At 41.0% G+C, this 19,370-nt stretch overlaps 1 protein-coding gene and 1 long non-coding RNA gene across 6 annotated transcripts in view; one reads left to right on the top strand and one right to left on the bottom strand.

The window, feature by feature from the left end:
* Window positions 1-19,370, bottom strand: part of XRRA1 (X-ray radiation resistance associated 1) — a 98,315-nt gene that overhangs the window by 12,439 nt on the left and 66,506 nt on the right. For all 5 annotated transcript variants that reach the window (XM_058305950.2, XM_058305949.2, XM_023585821.3 and 2 more), the window contains exons 11-12: window positions 15,536-15,576; window positions 12,715-12,840 (exon numbers count right to left, since the gene is read on the bottom strand). In XM_058305950.2, the coding sequence (XP_058161933.1) occupies window positions 12,715-12,840; window positions 15,536-15,576 (167 nt within the window). The remainder of the gene's footprint in view (window positions 1-12,714; window positions 12,841-15,535; window positions 15,577-19,370) is intronic.
* The window catches only part of LOC139439885 (uncharacterized), a 56,062-nt gene that overhangs the window by 11,589 nt on the left and 25,103 nt on the right, over window positions 1-19,370 (top strand). The gene's annotated exons all lie outside the window — the stretch shown is intronic.

Raw genomic sequence — 19,370 nt, forward strand, 5'->3', positions numbered from 1 at the left:
AAAAAAAAAAATCAATAGAAAGTTGAAAGATACCCCAGGAAATGTGTGTTGTATTTTCTATAAAATTAAGCCCTAGATGAAAGATAGGATTTAAGATTCCAGCTGATATAGAGAGGAGAATCTGGCCATCAGGCTAGCCTGTTCACTATAGGATGAGTTGAATGCCCCTAAAAGGATATTAGGTTCCATGAAACTTTAAATCTTTGCCCTTACCTCAAACTGTGTTAAGGAGAGTTATCACTTAATTTGTCAAATTTATGAACTAAGTAAATATTAAAGATTAAGTAAAAGTGATTCTTTTGATTTCAACACAAAAATCACTAGATTTCCAAGTGAATTTTCTAGATGTAAAAGTTCTGTTTGAGGGCAGAATTGGTTTTAAAATTTGGAACTTTTTAATAAGCTGGTTATTAATTTCCAGTCATGGCTGGAGATTTTAACACAATGCTTCTCAATAAATGATAGAACCATAGAAATAAAAGAAATTAATAAAATAATAAAATTAGTAAAGGACAGAAGATCTGACTGACATTATCAACCACCTTAATATTTATAGAATGCTATAACCTAAAACTGCAAAATACAAATCTCTTTCAAGTGTACATGGAATATTAACAAAGACAGACTGTAGGATGGACCTCAGAAAAGTTTAGATTTCAAAAGAATGAAATCTAATAGATTATGTTCTTTAACCACAATAGAATTAAATTAGAAATCAGCAAATATGTAGAAAAACCAAACTTCGGAAATTAAACAACTTGCTTCTAAATAACACACTGGTCAAAGAAGAAATCACAAGAAAAACTTAAAATCTTTTTAATTGAATGAAAATAAAAGCACAATATATCAAAATTTGTAGGATACATTTAAAGAAAAGCTTAGAGGGAAATGTATAGCTTTATGTGCTTATAATAGGAAAGAAGAAAGATCTAAAATAAATGACCTAAGCTTTCTTTATACCTTAGTAAGAGAGAGAAAGAGCAAATTAAACTCATCACTAGTAGGGGGAAAGAAATAATAAAATCATAAGCAGAAATCAGTGAAATTGAAAACAGACAAAAATAGAGAAATTCAATCCAAGCAACAGCGGTTTCATAAAAAGTCAACAAAGTAGATAATTTCTAACTATTTTGGATCAAAAAAGGAAACAAATGACCAATTTCAAGAAATCCATACTAAATGTTCAAATTATTCTTGATGAGGGTACCAAAACCATTTGATGGGAAAAAGGTTAGTCTTCTTAACAAATGGTATTGGAAAAACTGAATATCCACCTGCAAAAGAATGACACTGAACACCTACCTCTCATCATATATAAATGGATCAAAGACCTAAATGAAAGAGCTAAAACTATAAATCTCTTAAAAGACAACATGGGTATAAAACTTTGTGACCTTGGATTAGGCAATGGTTTCTTAGGGACGATATCAAAACCACAAGCAAATAAAGAAAAAATAAGTTGAACTTCAAAACTGAAAATATTTGTGTTTCCAAGGTCACTACCAATCAAGTGAAAAGACAACCCACAAAATTGGAGAAAATGTTTGCAAATCATATCTGATAAGAGTATAATATACAGAATACAAAAAAGAACTCTTACAACCCAACAATAAAAAGATCAATAACCCAATTTAAAAATGGGCAAATGATTTGAATAGACATTTCTCCATTTCTCCATAGAAGATATACAAATGCCAATAGGTACATAAAGCGATGCTCAGCCATTAGGAAAATGTGAATCAAAATCACAATGAGATAGCATTTCACACCCACTAGGATGGCTATAATAATAATAATAATAAGAAGAAATAATGTGACAATAAAAAGTGTTAGTGAGGATATGGAGAAATCAGAACCCTCGTATGCTGCTGGTGGGAATGTAAAGTGGAGCAACTACTTTGAAAGACAGCTTGGAAATTCCTCAAAAAGTAAAAAGTAGAGTTACAACACGACCCAGAAATTCCATTTCTAGGTACATACCCAAGAGAAGTGAAAAAAAGTGTTCTGATGAAAGTTTGTAAGTGAATGCTCACAGCAGCATTATTCATAAGAGCGAAAAGGTGGAAATAACCCATGAACTGAATGAGTGGATAAACAAAATATGGTGCACCCATACAATGGGATATTATTCATCCATTTAGCTGCTGCTAAGGTACTTGCATTGGGGTGAGGGTCTCACTTTATCCTGTGACTAGCACCATGCCCAGCAGATGTCTACCCAGCACTGACCTGTACCAAGGCCCCATCTCCAAGCTCATCTACATCTACTTGGGCTCATCCTTCATGAAGATGAGGTCACCATCATGGAAAATAAGACGAATGTCCTCATTAAAGCACCTGGTATAAATGTTAAACCTTCCCAGCAGGTTTGTTTGCAAAGGCCCTGGCCAAGATCAATATCGGCAGCCTCATCTGCAATGTAGGCGCTGGTGGACCTGCCCCAGCAGCAGGTGCTGTACCTAGGGAGGCCCTGCCTCCTCCACTACTGCTGCCCCAGAATAAAGTAGGAGCAAAGAAAGAAGAATCTGATGAATTGGATGATGACATGGGCTTTGATAGTTCTGAATAAATACCTTTTGTAACATGTTAAAAAAAGAAGCTTAACTATTAAAACAAAAAAGAATGAGGTACTGATTCATGTACAACATGAATGAACCTTGAAAACACTATGCTAAGTGAAAGAAGCCACACAACAGAAGACCACATGTTGTATAATTATATCTATCTGAAATGTGCAAAATAGGAAAATCCATAGAGATCAGACTCAACATCATCAGTCATCAGGGAAAAATCAAATTATAAATCACAATGAGATGCCCATTGGATTGGCTAAAATGGAAGACTGATAATTCCAAGCGTTAGTGAGAATGTTGAGTAACTAGAACTGCCATGCATGGCTGACAGAAATGTAAAGTGGTACAACCACAATGGAAAACATTTAGACCATTTCTTTTTTTAAAATTACTTTAAAAAAAATATATGTATTTTATTACAGAAGTTGTGAACTTAACAAAACAATCATGCACATGTGTAGAATTCCCATACAACCCTTCACCAACACACTACACTGTTGTGGAACATTTGTTATAGATTATGAGATAAAATCATCGACTATTATCACTAACTATGGTCCATAGCATACATTTGGCATACTTTTTCCCATACCTCCTGTATTAGTCAGTCAAAGGGGTGCTGATGCAACATACCAGAAATTGGTTGGTTTTTATAAAAGGTATTTATTTAGGGTAGGAGCTTACAGATACCAGGCCATAAGCATAAGTTATTTCCCTCACCAAAGTCTATTTTCACATGTTGGAGCAAGATGGCTGCCAACATCTGTGAGGGTTCAGGCTTCCTGGGTTCCTCCCTTCCAGGGTCTTGCTTCTTCCTGGGCTCAGGGTTCCTCTCTTCTGGGGCTTGCTTCTTTTTCCTCTGTGAGCTTATTTCCCAGGGCTCCAGCTTAAGGCTTCAGCATCAAACTCCAGCATCAAAACTCCAACATCAAACACCCTCAACTCTGTCTTTGGCCATGCCTTTTATCTGTGAGTCCCCACCCACCAAGAGGTGGGGAATCAATGCCCTAATGATGTGGCCCAATCAAAGCCCTAATCATAACTTAATCATGCCCAGGTACAGACCAGATTACAAACATAATCCAATATCTATTTTTGGAATTCATGACCATATCAAACTGCTACCCCCCCTCTATCATTAACACTGTACATCTTTGGCACTTATGCAGGACTATTACAGTATTGCTATTAACTATAGTACACAAGTTACATTAATTTATTTTTCCCATGCTTCTTCACATTTCCATCCCCCCTGCAATAGTGATGTACATCTGTTCTAGTTCACAGAAGGACATTCTTGCATTTGTACTATTAACCACAATTCTTACCCTGGGTTCACTGTGTTATTCAGCCCCTACATTATTCTCTAGCTTTCTTTCAGTTGGCATTTACATCCCTAGACTACCCTTTTCAGCCACAATTCCATTTATAAACCTGCTACTCACTATAATGTGCTACCATCAACTCCATCCATTTCTACACATTTACAGTCAAGTTAAATAAAACTTGTTCATACATTAAGCATCAGTACTCCTTCACAGCCTTTGTCTTATCTCCTAATAGCCTATCCTCTAGGTTTTAACTCCATATGTTTATACTTCGTATTTAGTTCATGTTAGTGAGACCAGGCAATATGTGTCCTTTTGCGTCTGGCTTATTTCACTTAGCATACTGTCTTCTGGATTCATCCATGTTATCATATGTGTCCTAATTTCACTTCTTTTTACTTCAGCATAGTTTCCCATCGTATGTATATAGCACATTTTGCTTATGCATTCATTGGTTGATGTTCCTATTTCTCCACATCTCTCCAGCACTCATTGTTTTCTGTTGTTTTTTTAAAAAATAATGGGCACTCTATGCAGTGTGAGATGTTATCTCATTGTTTTGATTTGCATTTCCCTAATTGCTAGTGATATTGAACAATTTTTCATGTGCTTTTTGGCCATTTGTATTGCTTCTTTGGAGAAATGTCTATTTAAGTCTTTTGCCCATTTTTAAATTGGACTGCTTGCTCTTTTATTGTTCAATTATATGATATCTTTATATAGAATGGAAATCAAACCCTTATCAGATATGTATTTTCCAAATATTTTCTCCCATTGAGTGGGCTACCTTTTCACCTTGATGCGGTCCTTTGAATCACAGATATGTTTAAGTTTATCCATATTTTCTTTCATTGCTTGTGTTTTCAGTGCCAGGTTTAAGAATCTACCACCTACAACCAGGTCTTCAGGATGTTTTCCTACATTTTCTTCTAAGAACTTTATGGTTCTAGCCTTTATATTTAGGTCTTTGATCCTTTTTGAGTTAATTTTTATATAAGGTGTCAGATAGGGGTCCTCTTTTCTTTTGGCTATGGATATCCAGTTCTCGCAGCACCATTTGTTGTATATACTGTTCTTACCCAATGGGGTGGATTTAACAGGCTTATCAAAAATCACTTGACCCTAAATGCAAGGGTCTGTTTCTGAACCATCAATTCAGTTCCATTTGTCTATGTGTCTATCTTTATGCCAGTACCATGCTGTTTTTACAAGTGTAGATAGATAATATGATTTAAAGACTGGAAGTGAGAGTCCTCCAACTTCACTTTTCCTTTTTAATATGTTTCTGGCTATTTGAGGCCCCCTTATCCTTCCAAATAAGTTTGATAATTGTGTTGTCCATTTAAAAAGTGCTGATGGAATTTTTATCAGAATTGCATTGAATCTGTATATCAATTTAGGTAGAATTGACATTGTAATGGTATTTAGTCTTCCAATCCATGAGCATGGAATGGTCTTCCAATTATTTAGGTCTTTTCAAAATTTCTTCTGGCAATGCATTGTAGTTTTCTGAGTATAATTGCTTTACATCCTTGGCTAAGTTAGTCCTAAATATTTGATTCTTTCAGTCACTAATGTAAATGAAATTTTTCCCTTGACTTCTTCCTTAGATGCTCATTACTTGCATATAGAAACACCACTGATTTTTGCATATTGATCTTTTATCCTGACACTCTACTGAAATAGTTTATTAGCTCTAGCAGCTTTGTTGTAGATTTTTCAGGACTTTCTAGATATAGGATCATATCATATGCAAATAGCAAAAGCTTTATTTCTTCCTTTCCAATTTGGATGCCTTTTATTTCTTTTTCTTGCCTGATTGCTCTAGCTAGAACCTCTAGCACTATATTGAACAACAGTGGTGAGACTGGGCACCTGATCTCAATAGCAAAGCTTTCAGTCTTTTACCACTGAATACAATGCTAGCTGTGGGTTTTTCTTATGTGTGTCCTTTATCACGTTGAGAAAGTTTCCTTCAATTTCTATCTTTTATAATATTTTCATCAAGAAAGGATGCTGTGTCTTACCAAATGCCTTTTCTGCATCAATTGAGATGATCATGTGATTTTTCTTCTTTGATTTATTAATGTAATATATTATACTGATGGATTTTCTTGTGTTGAACCACCCTTGTGTGCCTGGTATAAAACCCACTTGATCATGATGATTAATTCTTTTAATGCATTGTTGGATTCAATCAGCAAGTATTTTGTTGAGGATTTTTACATCCATATTCACTAGGGAAATGGGTCTGTAATTTTCATTTTTTTAACCTGGCTTTGGTATTAGGGTAATATTGGCTTCATAGAATGAGTTTGGTAGCGTTCCTTCTTATTCAATTATTTTGGAAGAGTTTGGGAGTATTGGTATTACATCTTTGAATGCTTGGTAGTACTTACCTGTGAAAATCTGGACCTGGGCTTTTCATTTTGGGGAGTTGTTTGATGACTGCTTCAATCTGTATCTGTTTACTTATGATTTTTTTGTTGAGGTCTTCTATTTTTTAGGATCAGTGTAGGTTGTTTGTAGGTTCCTAGGAATTTTTCCATTTCATTTATTAATACATTGTCTACTTTATTGGCATATAGTTGCTCATAGTATCCTCTTATGATCTCTTTTATTTCTGTGCAGCCCATAGTAATGTTCCCATTTTCATTTTGTATTTATTAGTATCTTCACTTTTTTTTTTCTTTGTTAGTCTAGCTAAGGGTTTGTCAATTTTATTCATCTTCTCAAAGAACCAACTTTTGGTTTTGTTAATTCTATTGTTTGTTTTTTTTTAAAGATTTATTTTTATTTATTTTTCTTCCCTGCCTCCCCCCCCCCCCCCCCCAGTTGTCTGCTCTCTGTGTCCATTTGCTGTGTGTTCTTCTGTGACCACTTCTGTCCTTATCAGTGGCACTGGAAATCTGTGTTTCTTTTTGTTGCATCATCTTGTTGTGTCAGCTCTCCTTGTGTACAGTGCTACTCTTGGGCAGGCTGCACTTTCTTTCATGTTAGGCGGCTCTCCTTACGGGGCGCACTCCTTGCACGTGGGGCTACCCTACGCAGGGACACCCCTGCATGGCAGGGCACTCCTTACGTGCATCAGCACTGCGCATGGGCCAGCTCCACACAGGTCAAGGAGGCCCGGGGTTTGAACCGCGGACCTCTCATGTGGTAGGCAGATGCCCTAACCACTGGGCCAAGTCTGCTTCCCTCTATTGTTTTTTTGTTCTCATTTATTTCTGCTCTGATCTTTATTTCATTCCTTCTACTTGCTTTGGGAATAGTTTGCTGTTCTTATTCTAGTTCCTCCTATGGTGTAATTAGGTCACTGATTTTAGCTCTTTCTTCTTTTAAGTGTAAGCATTGATGGCTATAAATTTCCCTCTCAGCACTGCCTTCACTGCATCGCACAGGTTCTGGTATGTTGTGTTCTCGTTTTCATTCATTTTGAGATATTGATTTCTCTCACAATTTCTTTTTGACCCACTGATTATTTAAGAGTTGGTATTTAATCTCCATATATTTGTGAATTTTCCCTTTCCCACCTCTTGTTGATTTCTAACTTTATTCCATTATGATCAGGGAAAGTGCTTTGTGTAATTTTGATCTTGATGAATTTATTGAGATCTACGTTGTGATGCAACACATGTTCTATCCAGGAGAGAGATCCTTGAGGACTTGATAAGAAAGTATATCTTGCTGTTTTGGGGTGCAATATTCTGAATATGAAGAAACAAGTTCTCTGTTTCTTTATTGATCCTTTGCCCAGATGTTCTGTCCAATGCTGAGAGTGGTGTATTGAAGTCTCCAACTATTATTGTAGAGATGTCTATTTTTCCCTTCAGTTTTGCCAGTGTTTCCCTTGTGTATCTTAGGGCATCCTAGTTCAATGCATATACATTTATGATTATTGTTTCTTCCTGTTGAATTGCCCCATTTACTAGTATATAACGTCCTTCCTTGTCTCTAATAACAGTTTTGCTTTTAAAGGCTATTTCAGTTGATGTAAATATAGCTACTCCAGCTTTCTTTTTGGCTACTGCATGCATGGAATTTCTTCTTCCAGCCTTTCACTTCAGTCTGTTGGTGTCCTTGGGTATAAGATGAATCTCTTGTAGATAGCATATAGATGGCTCATATTTTCTTATCCATTCCACCAATCTGTGTCTCTTGATTGGGGAGTTTAATCCGTTAACATTCAATGTTATTACTATAAAGGCAGTTTTTATTTCACCCATTTTGACCTTTGGGCTTTATCAGTCATTTTATTTTCACCACTCTTTTGACACTTTTAGTTTACTTTTACCAGTTTAATCTTCATTTCTGGACTCTTTTCCAAGACATTCTCTCCTGTCTTTTCTTTTCAGGCTGTGGCACTCCCTTTAGTATTTCCTGCAAAGCTTGTCTCTTGGTTAAAAACACTCTCAGTGTCTCTTTATCTGTGAATATTCTAAACTCACCCTTATTTTTGAAAGACAGTCTTGCTGAATATATGATTCTTGGCTGGAAGTTTTTCTTTTGCAGTATCTTAAATATTTCATACCACTGCCTTCTTGCCTCCATGTTTTCTAATGAAAAATTGGCACTTAATCTTATTGGGTGTCCCTTGTATGTTATACATTGCTTTTCTCTTGCTGCTCTCAGGATTCTCTTTTTGTCTTTGGCATTTGACATTCTGGTTAGTATGTGTCTTGGAGTTGGTCTATTCAGATTTACTCAGATGAGAGTAAGTTGTGCTTCTTGGACATGGATATCTATGTCATTCAATAGGGCTGGGGAATTTTCTACCATTATTTCTTCAAATATTCCTTCTACCCCTTCCCCCTTCTATTCTCCTTCTGGGACACCCATGACATGTATGTTGGCACAACCCTTGCCATTAAGGAGCTCCCTGAGACCCTGTTCAATTTTTCCCCATTCTTTTCTTTATCTGTTCTTTTGTATGTTCACTTTGAGGCCATGACTTCAAGCTCATTGATACTTTCTTCTGACTCCTCAAATCTGCCGTTAAATGCCTCCAGTGTATTTTTAATTTCATTTATTGCACCTTTCATTCCCATAAGATCTGCTATTTTTCTATGTATGCTTTCAAATTCTTCTTTGTGCTCACCTACTGTCTTTTTAACAAATCAATTTTTTAATAAATCAATTTTATTGATACACATTAATAAAGCATACAGTTCATCTAAAGTGTAAAATCAGTGGTATTTGGTATAATCACATAGTTATGCATTTATCACTTCAGTCATTATCCTTAATCTCTTTAGCCATCTCATTGAATTTATTAAGGAGATTTGTTTGAATATCTATGATTAGTTGTCTTAACTCCTTTATGTCATCTGGAGACTTCTCTTGTTCCTGTGACTGGACCATAGCTTCCTGTTTCTTAGTATGGATTGTAATTTCTTGTTGGTGTCTTGGCATCTGGCTTACTAGATATATGTATTCTGGGCGCAGTTTCTTTATTTAGGGCTTTCTTGCCCTTTCTCCCTTGCTGGTTGTGTAATAGGAGCCAAATTATAGTTGGTACTGTAAGTGTGGAAGCTTAAGCTGCCTCTGCTGCCCCAGGAACCAATGACGTTACTCCCACCTTTCTCCTCTGCCAGGACAGAGCCGCAGCTGTCCTGCCGACAGCATGACTGCCGATGCCCAAGTAGACTGCCAGGGGAGGGGATGGACCCTGTGGAATGCCCAACAATCTAATTCATTTGGGCTGAATGTGCCTGCATTTTCCCTGAGAGGCCAAAGGAGTACTGGTCCTTATGCCCTTTATGGAGTGGGGATGGAACCACAGGTGCCCAACATTTCATTCTGTATAGGCCAAAAGTGCCTGCTGTTGCCCAGAGAGGCTAAGGAAACACCAGCCCCCTCCTACCTTACTGGGGATGGGGGCAGATTCACAGGTGCCCAACAGTTCAGTCCCTGTAGGCCGAAAGTGCCTGCCAATGCCTGAAGAGGCTGAGGATACACCAGCCCCCTCCTATTCTTTGGGGGAGAGGCGAGGGTGGAGATGGAATTGAAGGCGCTCAACAAACCAGTTTACGTGGTCCAAAAGTGAGGCTGAGGAAACACAACTCCTCTCCTATCTCCTACAAGGGTGGGGGGTAGGGGGTGGAGATGGAGCCCCTGGTGTCTGATTATTTAGTCTGTGCTGGCCAAAAATGCCTCCAGGTACCTGGGGAGGCTGGTGCAGGTCCTGCCAGTTTCCTCCCTGCTGGAGTTGGGCCTGGAGCCTAGGTTAGGGCTGCAATCTGATCTGGGCGGAAGGAAGCCAGTCCCTAACTTCACTGTAATTTTCAGTCAGCCCTGCTTCACCTCATGCCGGGAGCAGAGTTAAAATGGCAGCTACCTGTCTCTTTCTGACTTGGACTGGATCAAACTTTATTAGTTCTAAGGATTATACTTTAGCTAGCTCATTTTACTGATTAGCAGCTGAAATTGGTAGCCAACCATCTCTTCCTCCCCCATTTTTGGGAAACGGAGCTTCCAACTTGAGCCACAGAACAGGTCTTGAGGCAGCTTGTGCCTCCAGTGGAGGATGGGCACTGGCCTCCATGGAGTGCTCTACTTACATATCTTCTCTGCAGATAGGCAGTCTCCTTCCAGTCTTTCAAGGATGTTGCAGGATGTTCTTCTGGTCTCCTGAGCCCCTTAAACAGGTTCTTTAGATAGCTATGGGTGTTTACTAACTGCCCTGTAGTAGGAGCTGACTCTTGGAGCTCCTTACTCACCCGCCATCTTGCCTGTCCCCCCAGGCCATTTCTTTTAAAGTTAAATATACACCTATCTAACAATCAGCAATTCCACTCCCAGTATTTACTCAAGAGAAATGAAAACACATCTACCCAAAGACATACTCAAATGGTCATAGCAACCTTATTCCAAATAGCTGAAAATAGAGACCCTTAAATGTTCATCAAAAGGTGAATGCATAAAAAAGTGTGGTCTACCCATATAGTGGAATACTATTTGGCAGTAAAAATTAAATTAACAATACATGCAGCAACATGTATAACATTATCCTGAATTAAAGAAGCCAGACACAAATGAGTATATATACCTTATGGTTCCATTTATGAAGCCATATGAAAGTCTTAAAAAGAAAAAAAAAAACAGTTAACTAATCTATAGTGCTAGAAAGCATGTCAGTGTTTGCCTGGGGTGTAGGGGGGATAAACTGCAAAGGATTATTAGGGTACTTTCTGGGGTGATGGTTACCTGGGCATCTACATTTATCAAAACTCACTGAATTGTATACTTTAAATGGATAGAGTTTATTATATATAAATTTTGCTTTGACAAAGTTTCTTTTATTTATATCCAAATGCATGAACTAGTTAAAACTGTGAACTTCAAGAGTAAATTGTTGGGAAGTGGTTGTGGCTGAACTGATAGAGCATCTGCCTACCATACAGAGGGTCCAAGGCTCAATACCCAGGGCCTCCTGACCCGTGTGGAGCTGGCCCATGCACAGTGCTACCACACACAAGGAGTGCCGTGCCACACAGGGTGTCCCCCACATAGGGAGCCCCATGCACAAGGAGTGCACCCTGCAAGGAGAGCCGACCCACGTGACAAAAGCGCAGCCTGTCCAGGAGTGGCGCTGCACACACAGAAAGGTGACGCAGCAAGATGATGCAACAAAGAAAGACGCAGTTTCCCAGTGCCGCTTGACAACAATGCAAGCGGACACAGAAGAACACACAGCAAATGGACACAGAGAGCAGACAATGGAGGGTGGGGAGAGGAGAGAAATAAGTTAAATAAATCTTAAAAAAAAAAAAAGAGTAAGTTGTCTCCCCTTCACTGTTTGAGTCTGCCTCAAGCTCGCAACCTGCAGTGGGAAAGGCGGGGTAGCCCGGTCTTTCCCTGCTCTAGTCTAGTGCTTCTGCCTTCCTACCCATATCTTCTTCTCTACCCATTTGGCTAGTATCTCTAGAACTTTCCTGAAAATAGGAATCATTTGGAGTGTTTTCTTAAAAAAATAGATTCCTGGACCTCAAACACCCGTGATTAGACCTATGTAGGGGAGCCTCACACGCAAGGAGTGCACCCCATAAGGAGAGCTACCCCACGTGCAAAAAGTGCACCCTGCCCAGGAGTGGTACTGCACACACGGAGCACCAACACGGAGCTGCACCAACACTGGCCTTAGAAGGGATATAAGCAATTTCCTGCACTTCAGACTTAAGTAGGGCTCAGTTAGTGGGGTTTATAGAAAGTCAAACAGAATGTGGATATTGGAAAAATATCAGGAAAACACTTTGCCCTCGCATGGACTTCACAAGTACTGATCTCTTGGGCTAGAACATTATTTCCCACGTCACCCCACCCCTCATCCATTACCTGGCTAAACTCACTGATCCAGACCTCAGCTTAAACATCCTGCCTCAAGAACACTCCCAGGTCCCAATATTGGGTCCCAGTATTAGGTGAGACCCACTGTCATATCCTCTGTGGCACTGTGTATTTCCTCACAGCACTGACTCTGCATATAGAATAACAGTCTTCTCTAATAGCTATAAAATCGAGAGTGAGAACGCAACTTCTGAAATAAAAGGGCAGAGGCTGAATCTTTCTTTTCAGAGCTGTCTATTCAATGCCTAGTGCAGGGCCTGCACACAGGAAGTGCTAAGTAAATGTCTGGGACTAATGGACGGGCGCCTGCCTTGACCTGCACTCACTCCACCTTCCCGCCCTGAGAATTCTTGCACCCTCACACCTGTGAGCTGGGAACCGGAGGGTTATCTTTCAGGCCAGAGCAGCCCCCTTCCCTCCCTCCCATCTGTGCCCCCAAGGAAACAGGTGGAGAAGGAGCAAGTCACCTTGTTGTACGCCAGGCTAAGGTACCGCAGCTCTGGGAAGGGCGGGGCCAGCGTCTGGTTCCTGGCCTTCAGTGACTTCACAGGAAGAATCTCGAATATGGGAGGAAGTGCACATACCTTGGTTGTCTTGAAAGGAAAAGGGAAAAAAAGTGAAAGTCAGAATGCCCTGATGATAAAGACATTGAGGCTGCCAAAGGCCAACAGATCCTGTGGAGTATGATGAAAGAATGACAGTTTTAGAGAGGCTTGGCCAAAAGAGACATCTAGGGTTACAAGGAGAGATGTCAGGGTTCTGGTTCCAAGTTCTCTGAGGTCACAGATGAGCAAACTCTCCAGCACCCAAAGTTCCCATTTCAAGCTCCCTGAGGTTCTCTGATCCCTTCCTCTACCCTCTATCCTGCACCAGTGTATCCTGAATTGGCCCTCCTACACACTTGGGCTAACATTTCTTCAGAAGGGAAAAGCGCAAGAAAAGCGCAACACAAGAACCTGTGTTGTTGAGGGAAAGGGGAATAGTCACAGTGGGGAGAGCGAGACAGGAGTGACCTGAGCCTTGAACACCTGGTCTGATGGGCTAGCCCACCTCCTATCACGAAGGCCCTTCCTTCCAGGATGAAACGACAACTAAGTCCTGAACGACTGCAGGCAGGCCCAGGGCCTGGATGTGGCACAGTGTATCTGGTCACTTGTGGGGTCAGGGTCTTTCCAAACAGCCCAGTCTGCCTCAGGGTCAAACGTGTGATCAAACAAAATGAAAACTGCTGGATTAACTCAGGACAAGACAATCCACTCACTGGTTCCTTGAGTTAGATGGGTTCAAAGGAAGTTGCTGAGTAGATGTTGGGCTGATGATTTGGGTTCAGATGAACTAGATTCCGTTCCCAGCTCATTAAGCTCTGTGTGATCATAAGCAAGCCACGTAAATTTAGTTTGTTCATTCAGTGAACATCTGTGGAACCCTCTTGGAGTTTCAACTAGCAAAGCCAAACAGGCCAGCCACGGGTTCTCACTCCATGTGATGATGTTAGGGAACTTACAGGACTCCCTCCTAGGCGATCGGAATGCAACCGCAAGAGGCCAGAGTGGAGTCTGGTGACAGTCTGGTAAGGCAGTCTCAACAGTGCAGTTTCCTACCTGGAGCAAGCCTGTGTGAGCCGAAGGGGGTTAGTCAGACTGTGGCACAGAAAAGAGAAAGCCAGAGAGTCAGGCTTCAGGGTATCCAGCAATGTCCAAGGGCAGGAGTGCCCTGACCTGAGTGCCTAAGTGGCCCTGCAGTGGCAGAGAGGGCCTGATCTTAGAGGGGAATGCATCTGACCTTAATGAGAGAGGCCACGAAAAGTCTCAACTGTTCAGCTAATGCCCCATGTTTTCAAACGGCAGGCAGGTGGGAGCTGAGAACTGAGCAACCTACCCATTATCTTTGACTTCTGAGGTAGGTTATTTAATGGCCTCAAATTCGTCCCATCCCAATATGCATGCCTTTTTACAGTACGACCTTGCTGCGCCTTCCATCGGAGATGGAGTCTGTTTCTCTACCCTCTTGAAACTAGACTGGTCTTATGACTTCCTTTGATGGATAGAATGGAGCAGAAGTGATCGAGTTTTAGAGCCTTTGATGCCACCATTCTGTAAAGAAGTCCAAGATGGAACAATCACACAGAGAGATACCAAGCCGTGCCAGCTGTCCACCAGCCAGCCTGCCAGCTGAATGCAACTGCACGTGGGAGCCCAGTGAAACCAGCAGAAGAACCCTAGCCAACCCAAATAATTGTGAGAAATAATAAATTAATATAGTTCAAAGTCAGTAAGGGTTGGGCTGGGTTGGTTTGTTACAGAGCAATAGTGACCTGATAGTTTCACACACAGCTGTATCTCTGGGGAGGGAATATACTATGCAGCCTCTCAAGAATGCTGGTGGCTCAATGTATAGCTGTACACTTCTTACTGTAAATGAATAAATCAATATTTAGTTCATGTGCGTTGGTCTCTGTGAGACTGATTAGTGAACATCTATTCCTGTGAGAAAAATCCACATTCTGTGCTGACAAAAATCAAGGGTCTAAGCCTGTAACACCAAGTATTAGACCTGGACAGAGGAGCATCTGGTAAGGACGACTAGAGCTTCTGAGGGCTCTTGTCAGGGAGCTGATTCATCTGGGGGGCTAACCCTCTTCCTTGCCTGCTTTATCCTTCGTTACTTGAGCCGTGTCTGAGCACACCGAAAGCTAGACTGTGGACTGCGCGAGGACAGAGCCAGGCTGCCCTGTCGACCACTGTATCGCCAGTAGCCAGCCTGGGGCCTGGCACCGGGCAGGTGCTCAGTAAACACTGGTTTAGTGAACGTGTATAAACGCCTCTCAGGACTCCATTAACTTCTTTTCATTTGTTAAAATTACTGCTCTAACTCAAGTACAATCCCCCACTCCCCCGCCATGGTCCCCTCATCTGTTTGCTCCTTTTTTTGCTCATTGTTTGTGCTTGTTATCTGCTCTGTTTGTTCTTTAGGAGGCATCAGGAACTGAACCCAGGACCTCCCATGTGGGAGGTGGGCACTCAACTGCTTGAGCCACATCTGTTCCGTGCTCATTTTTGTTTGTTTTTGTTTGTTTTCTGCTTGCTGTTTTTTCCCCCTTGTCATCTGATCATTGTTTTTGCCTGCTGTCTGCTCACTGTTTTTGCCTGCTGTCTGCTCATTATTTGTTTGTCTTTTTTAGGAGGCACTGGAAACCAAACCCAAAACCTCCCATGGGGGAGGCAGGTGCTCAACTTCTTGAGCCACATCTGCTCCCTCAAATACACTTTTAAAGTAAACATTCCCTACCTGTGAGGTTGAAAATCCAGGGTAAGATGAGAACACAACTTCTGAAATAAAAAAGAAATGGAATGAAGGTTGTTAGGAGTGCTGACTGACCCCTGGAGAGGCCCAGGTGGACCTGCCACCCACTGTGTCCAGCTGGGTGCTTCCTGCAGGGGCCTCATTCTGACTTCCCAGCTCCAGGGCTGCCTAGAAAGAGGAGTGGGCTGTGAGGGCCATCAGGTAATAAGTCCCTCTGCTCTAGAATAAAATCCAAGCCTGGCACCCACACCTACGAGGTCCAGCATGATCTGCCCCTGCCTCCTCCTCCAATCTCACTGCATATCCCTCTCCCCCTCACTTACTATATTTCAGCCACACTGACCTACTTTCTGCTTTTGTAACAGCAAGTTCTTTCCAGCCTCAGAACTACTGGGTTGTCAGTATTGATCAGAATGGAAACCAATTATCTTAGAAGACAGAATATAAAGATACTCTGTGAGAAGATTTTAAAATACTATCCTTTATACTAGTAGAAATCAAATGTATTTAGTCAGTGAATTCAGAAGAGATACCAAGCGCAACCAGCAAGGAGGAGGAGCGATTACACTCTTGAAACCGTAGGGGTGCGCTGAGCCAAAAAACAGGTGAGTTCAGCTTAAGCAGAGCATCTGCTGAGCCTGGAATCCACGTGAACACCACTTGCCTTCCACAAGTCAGTGGTATCACAAAGAGGAAAGTCACATGAAAATGAAACATTAATAGGGAGTAGAACAACACATGGTATAAACAACCCCGGTGATGAGGTCTGAGTGAGAGTTGGGGAGAAGTAGGAGTTTCCGGGGGTTGGGAGAGAGTTGCAGGTATGGGTGCTATGCGGTGATCCCCTGGAGAGGTAGAAAGACAAACCACAGCATGCACTGCCTGGACGCATGTCCTGCCCCTCCACAGTCACAGGTGTCACACTGGCTCAGACTGCTCACTGACAAGGCAATGGGGCAATTTTTTAAAAAAGATTTATTATTTATTTCTTTCTCTCCCCTTCCCCACTCCCCCCCTCCCGCCCCAAGTTGTCTGCTCTGTGTCCATTTTCTGTGTGTTCTTCTGTGTCTGCTTGTATTCTTGTCAGCGGCACTGGGAATCTGGGTCTCTTTTTGTTGTATCATCTTGCTGTGTCAGCTCTGTATGTGCGTGGCATCACTCCTGGGCAGGCTGCACTTTTTTCGCGCTGGGCAGCTCTCCTTATGGGGTGCACTTCTTGCATGTGGGGCTCCCCTACACGGGGGACACACCTGAGTGGCATGTTGCGCGCATCAGCACTGCACGTGGGCCAGCTCACCACACGGGTCAAGGAGGCCCAGGGTTTGAACCCTGGACCTCCCATGTGGTAGGCGGATGCTCTATCCATTGAGCCAAGTCCACTTCCCTGGGGTAATTATTTTTAAGGGGAAATTATTCAAGGCTAGAATTCTCCACTCAACCAAACCGGCATTCAAGTGTGATACAGTAAAGATAGGTTTGGATATTTAGGGAATCAGAAAATATACTACCCACAAACCCCTCTCTGAAGGAATCATTCAAAGAGCAAAATGAAAAGTTACCCAACATAGGAAACAATCTTTAAGCTTGTGAGAAGGGAAAAAAGCTTCTTAAACAGGAACCTAAAATTGGGAAGTGGACTTGGCCCAGTGGTTAGGGCGTCCGCCTACCACATGGGAGGTCCAAGGTTCAAACCCCGGAACTGCCTGACCCGTGTGGAGCTGGCCCATGCGCAGTGCTGATGCGCACAAGGAGTGCCCTGCCATGCAGGGGTGCCCCTTGCATAGGGGAGCCCCATACGCAAGGACTGCGCCCCATAAGGAGAGATGCCCAGTGTGAAAGAAAGTGCAGCCTGCCCAGGAATGGTGCAGCACACTGGGAGAGCTGACGCAGCAAGATGATGCAACAAAAAGAAGCACAGATTCCCGTGCCGCTGACAACAACAGAAGTGGACGAAGAAGGACACGCAGCAAATGGACACACAGAACAGACAACTGGGGTGGGGGGGGAGAAGGGGAGAGAAATAAATAAAAGTAAAATCTTAAAAAAAAAAAAAAGAGTCTAAACGGGGAGTGGATGGAGCTCAGTGGTTGAGCACCAGCTTCCCATGTGCAAGGTCCAGGGTTCAATCCCTGGTACCTACTGAAAAAAAAAAACAAAACAAAACCTCAAAAAGCAAAATTGGATAAATTTGGCTAAAATCAAAATTAAGAACTTCTCTTCAGGAATGACAACTATGACACCTATATGATTATAGGTGAGGTTAATACGCAGGTGACAGAATAAAAGAAGATATTTAAAACTGTCAAATGATATAAAATGGCAATTCATAAGAGGTGAAAACCAAATGCCTAAGTAAATGAAGAAATGCCAGTTATCAGGTACTCCTGGTGTGAGTGAGAGCTAGAGTGACCATTTTGAGGGAAAATCAGGTGGCACTTATTTAAACTATGTACGTATATATTCTGTTATCTACCAGTCCCACTCTTGGGTAAATATTCCAGGAAAACTCTTGCACAGAGTATATGCAAGAGATATACATACAAGGTTGTTTACTGCAGCATTATTTGTGGTAACTTAGAGTTGTAGGCAATTTAGGTGTCCACTGGTGAGGTATCAGATGAGTAAAATGGGCTGCTGAGTACTGTGGAATGCTATACATTAGTTAAAAGCAAAGAATAGAAGGACATACAACAGTAAGGAAAGGTCTTAAAAACATCATTGAGGAAAAAAATCTTAAGTAACAGAATGAGCTCAATAGCACATTATCATCATGTAAATTAAAACACATTTACATGCAAAATAAATATATATTTTTCAAGAGGATACATATCCAGGAAAATGTATCAAGCATAAGAGTAGATGTTTATATGAAAATGGGAAGTGTGAATAGGGATTGAGAGTGAAGTGAACATTTCCAAACTGATTTTACGAGGCAAGCATAACACTAATTATAATCCTAACATGCACATTTTTAACAAAGGAAAATAATATATCAACGTATTTCCTGAACAGGGATGCAAAAATCCTCAATAAAATACCAGCAAATTAAATCCAGCAACATATTAAGAGGATCATGACCAAGTGAGATTTAGCCTGGGAATGCGAGGCTGGTCCAAAATTCACAATCAATATAATTACCATATTAACAGATTCAAGAAGGAAAAACCACATGATCATCTCAATGGATACAGAAAAAGCATTAACAAAATTAAATACCCATTCATAATAACTTTCAGAAAATTAGGAGTACAGAGAAATTTATTTAATCTGATAAAAGGCATCTGCAAAAAAGAAGTTTACAGCTAAGTTCTGCTTAATTTTAAAATACTGAACACTTTCCCTCTAAGGTTGGGGCAAAAATAGGGATACCCACTATCACCACGTTTATTCATCATGGTACTGGAAGTCCTACCCAGCAAAATAAGGAAGTAAAAAGATGTAAAAGGTACTAAGATTGGAAAAGAATACAAAAAACTTTGCAGAGGTCATGACTGTGAACACAAAAATCTGAAAGAACCTGCAAATAATTAGAAATAATGAATTTAGGGAGGTTGTTGGATACAATTTTATCTATTTCTAGCAACAAACAATCCAGTTGACAACAGCAAAAAAAGATCAAATGGCTGGGAATGAACCCAGTGGAAAACATTCATGATCTTACCATTGAAAACTATAAAGCCTTGTGAAGAATTTTAAAAGACCTAAAAAATGGTGGGATATGTTTTTAACATGAATTAGAAAACTCAATATTGTAAAGATGTCAACTCTCTCCAAACTGATCTATAGGTTCAATGCAATTGCAATAAAAATCCCAGCAGGA

This window comes from Dasypus novemcinctus, chromosome 10, assembly GCF_030445035.2.
Source record: "Dasypus novemcinctus isolate mDasNov1 chromosome 10, mDasNov1.1.hap2, whole genome shotgun sequence".
Classification (NCBI taxonomy): domain Eukaryota; kingdom Metazoa; phylum Chordata; class Mammalia; order Cingulata; family Dasypodidae; genus Dasypus; species Dasypus novemcinctus.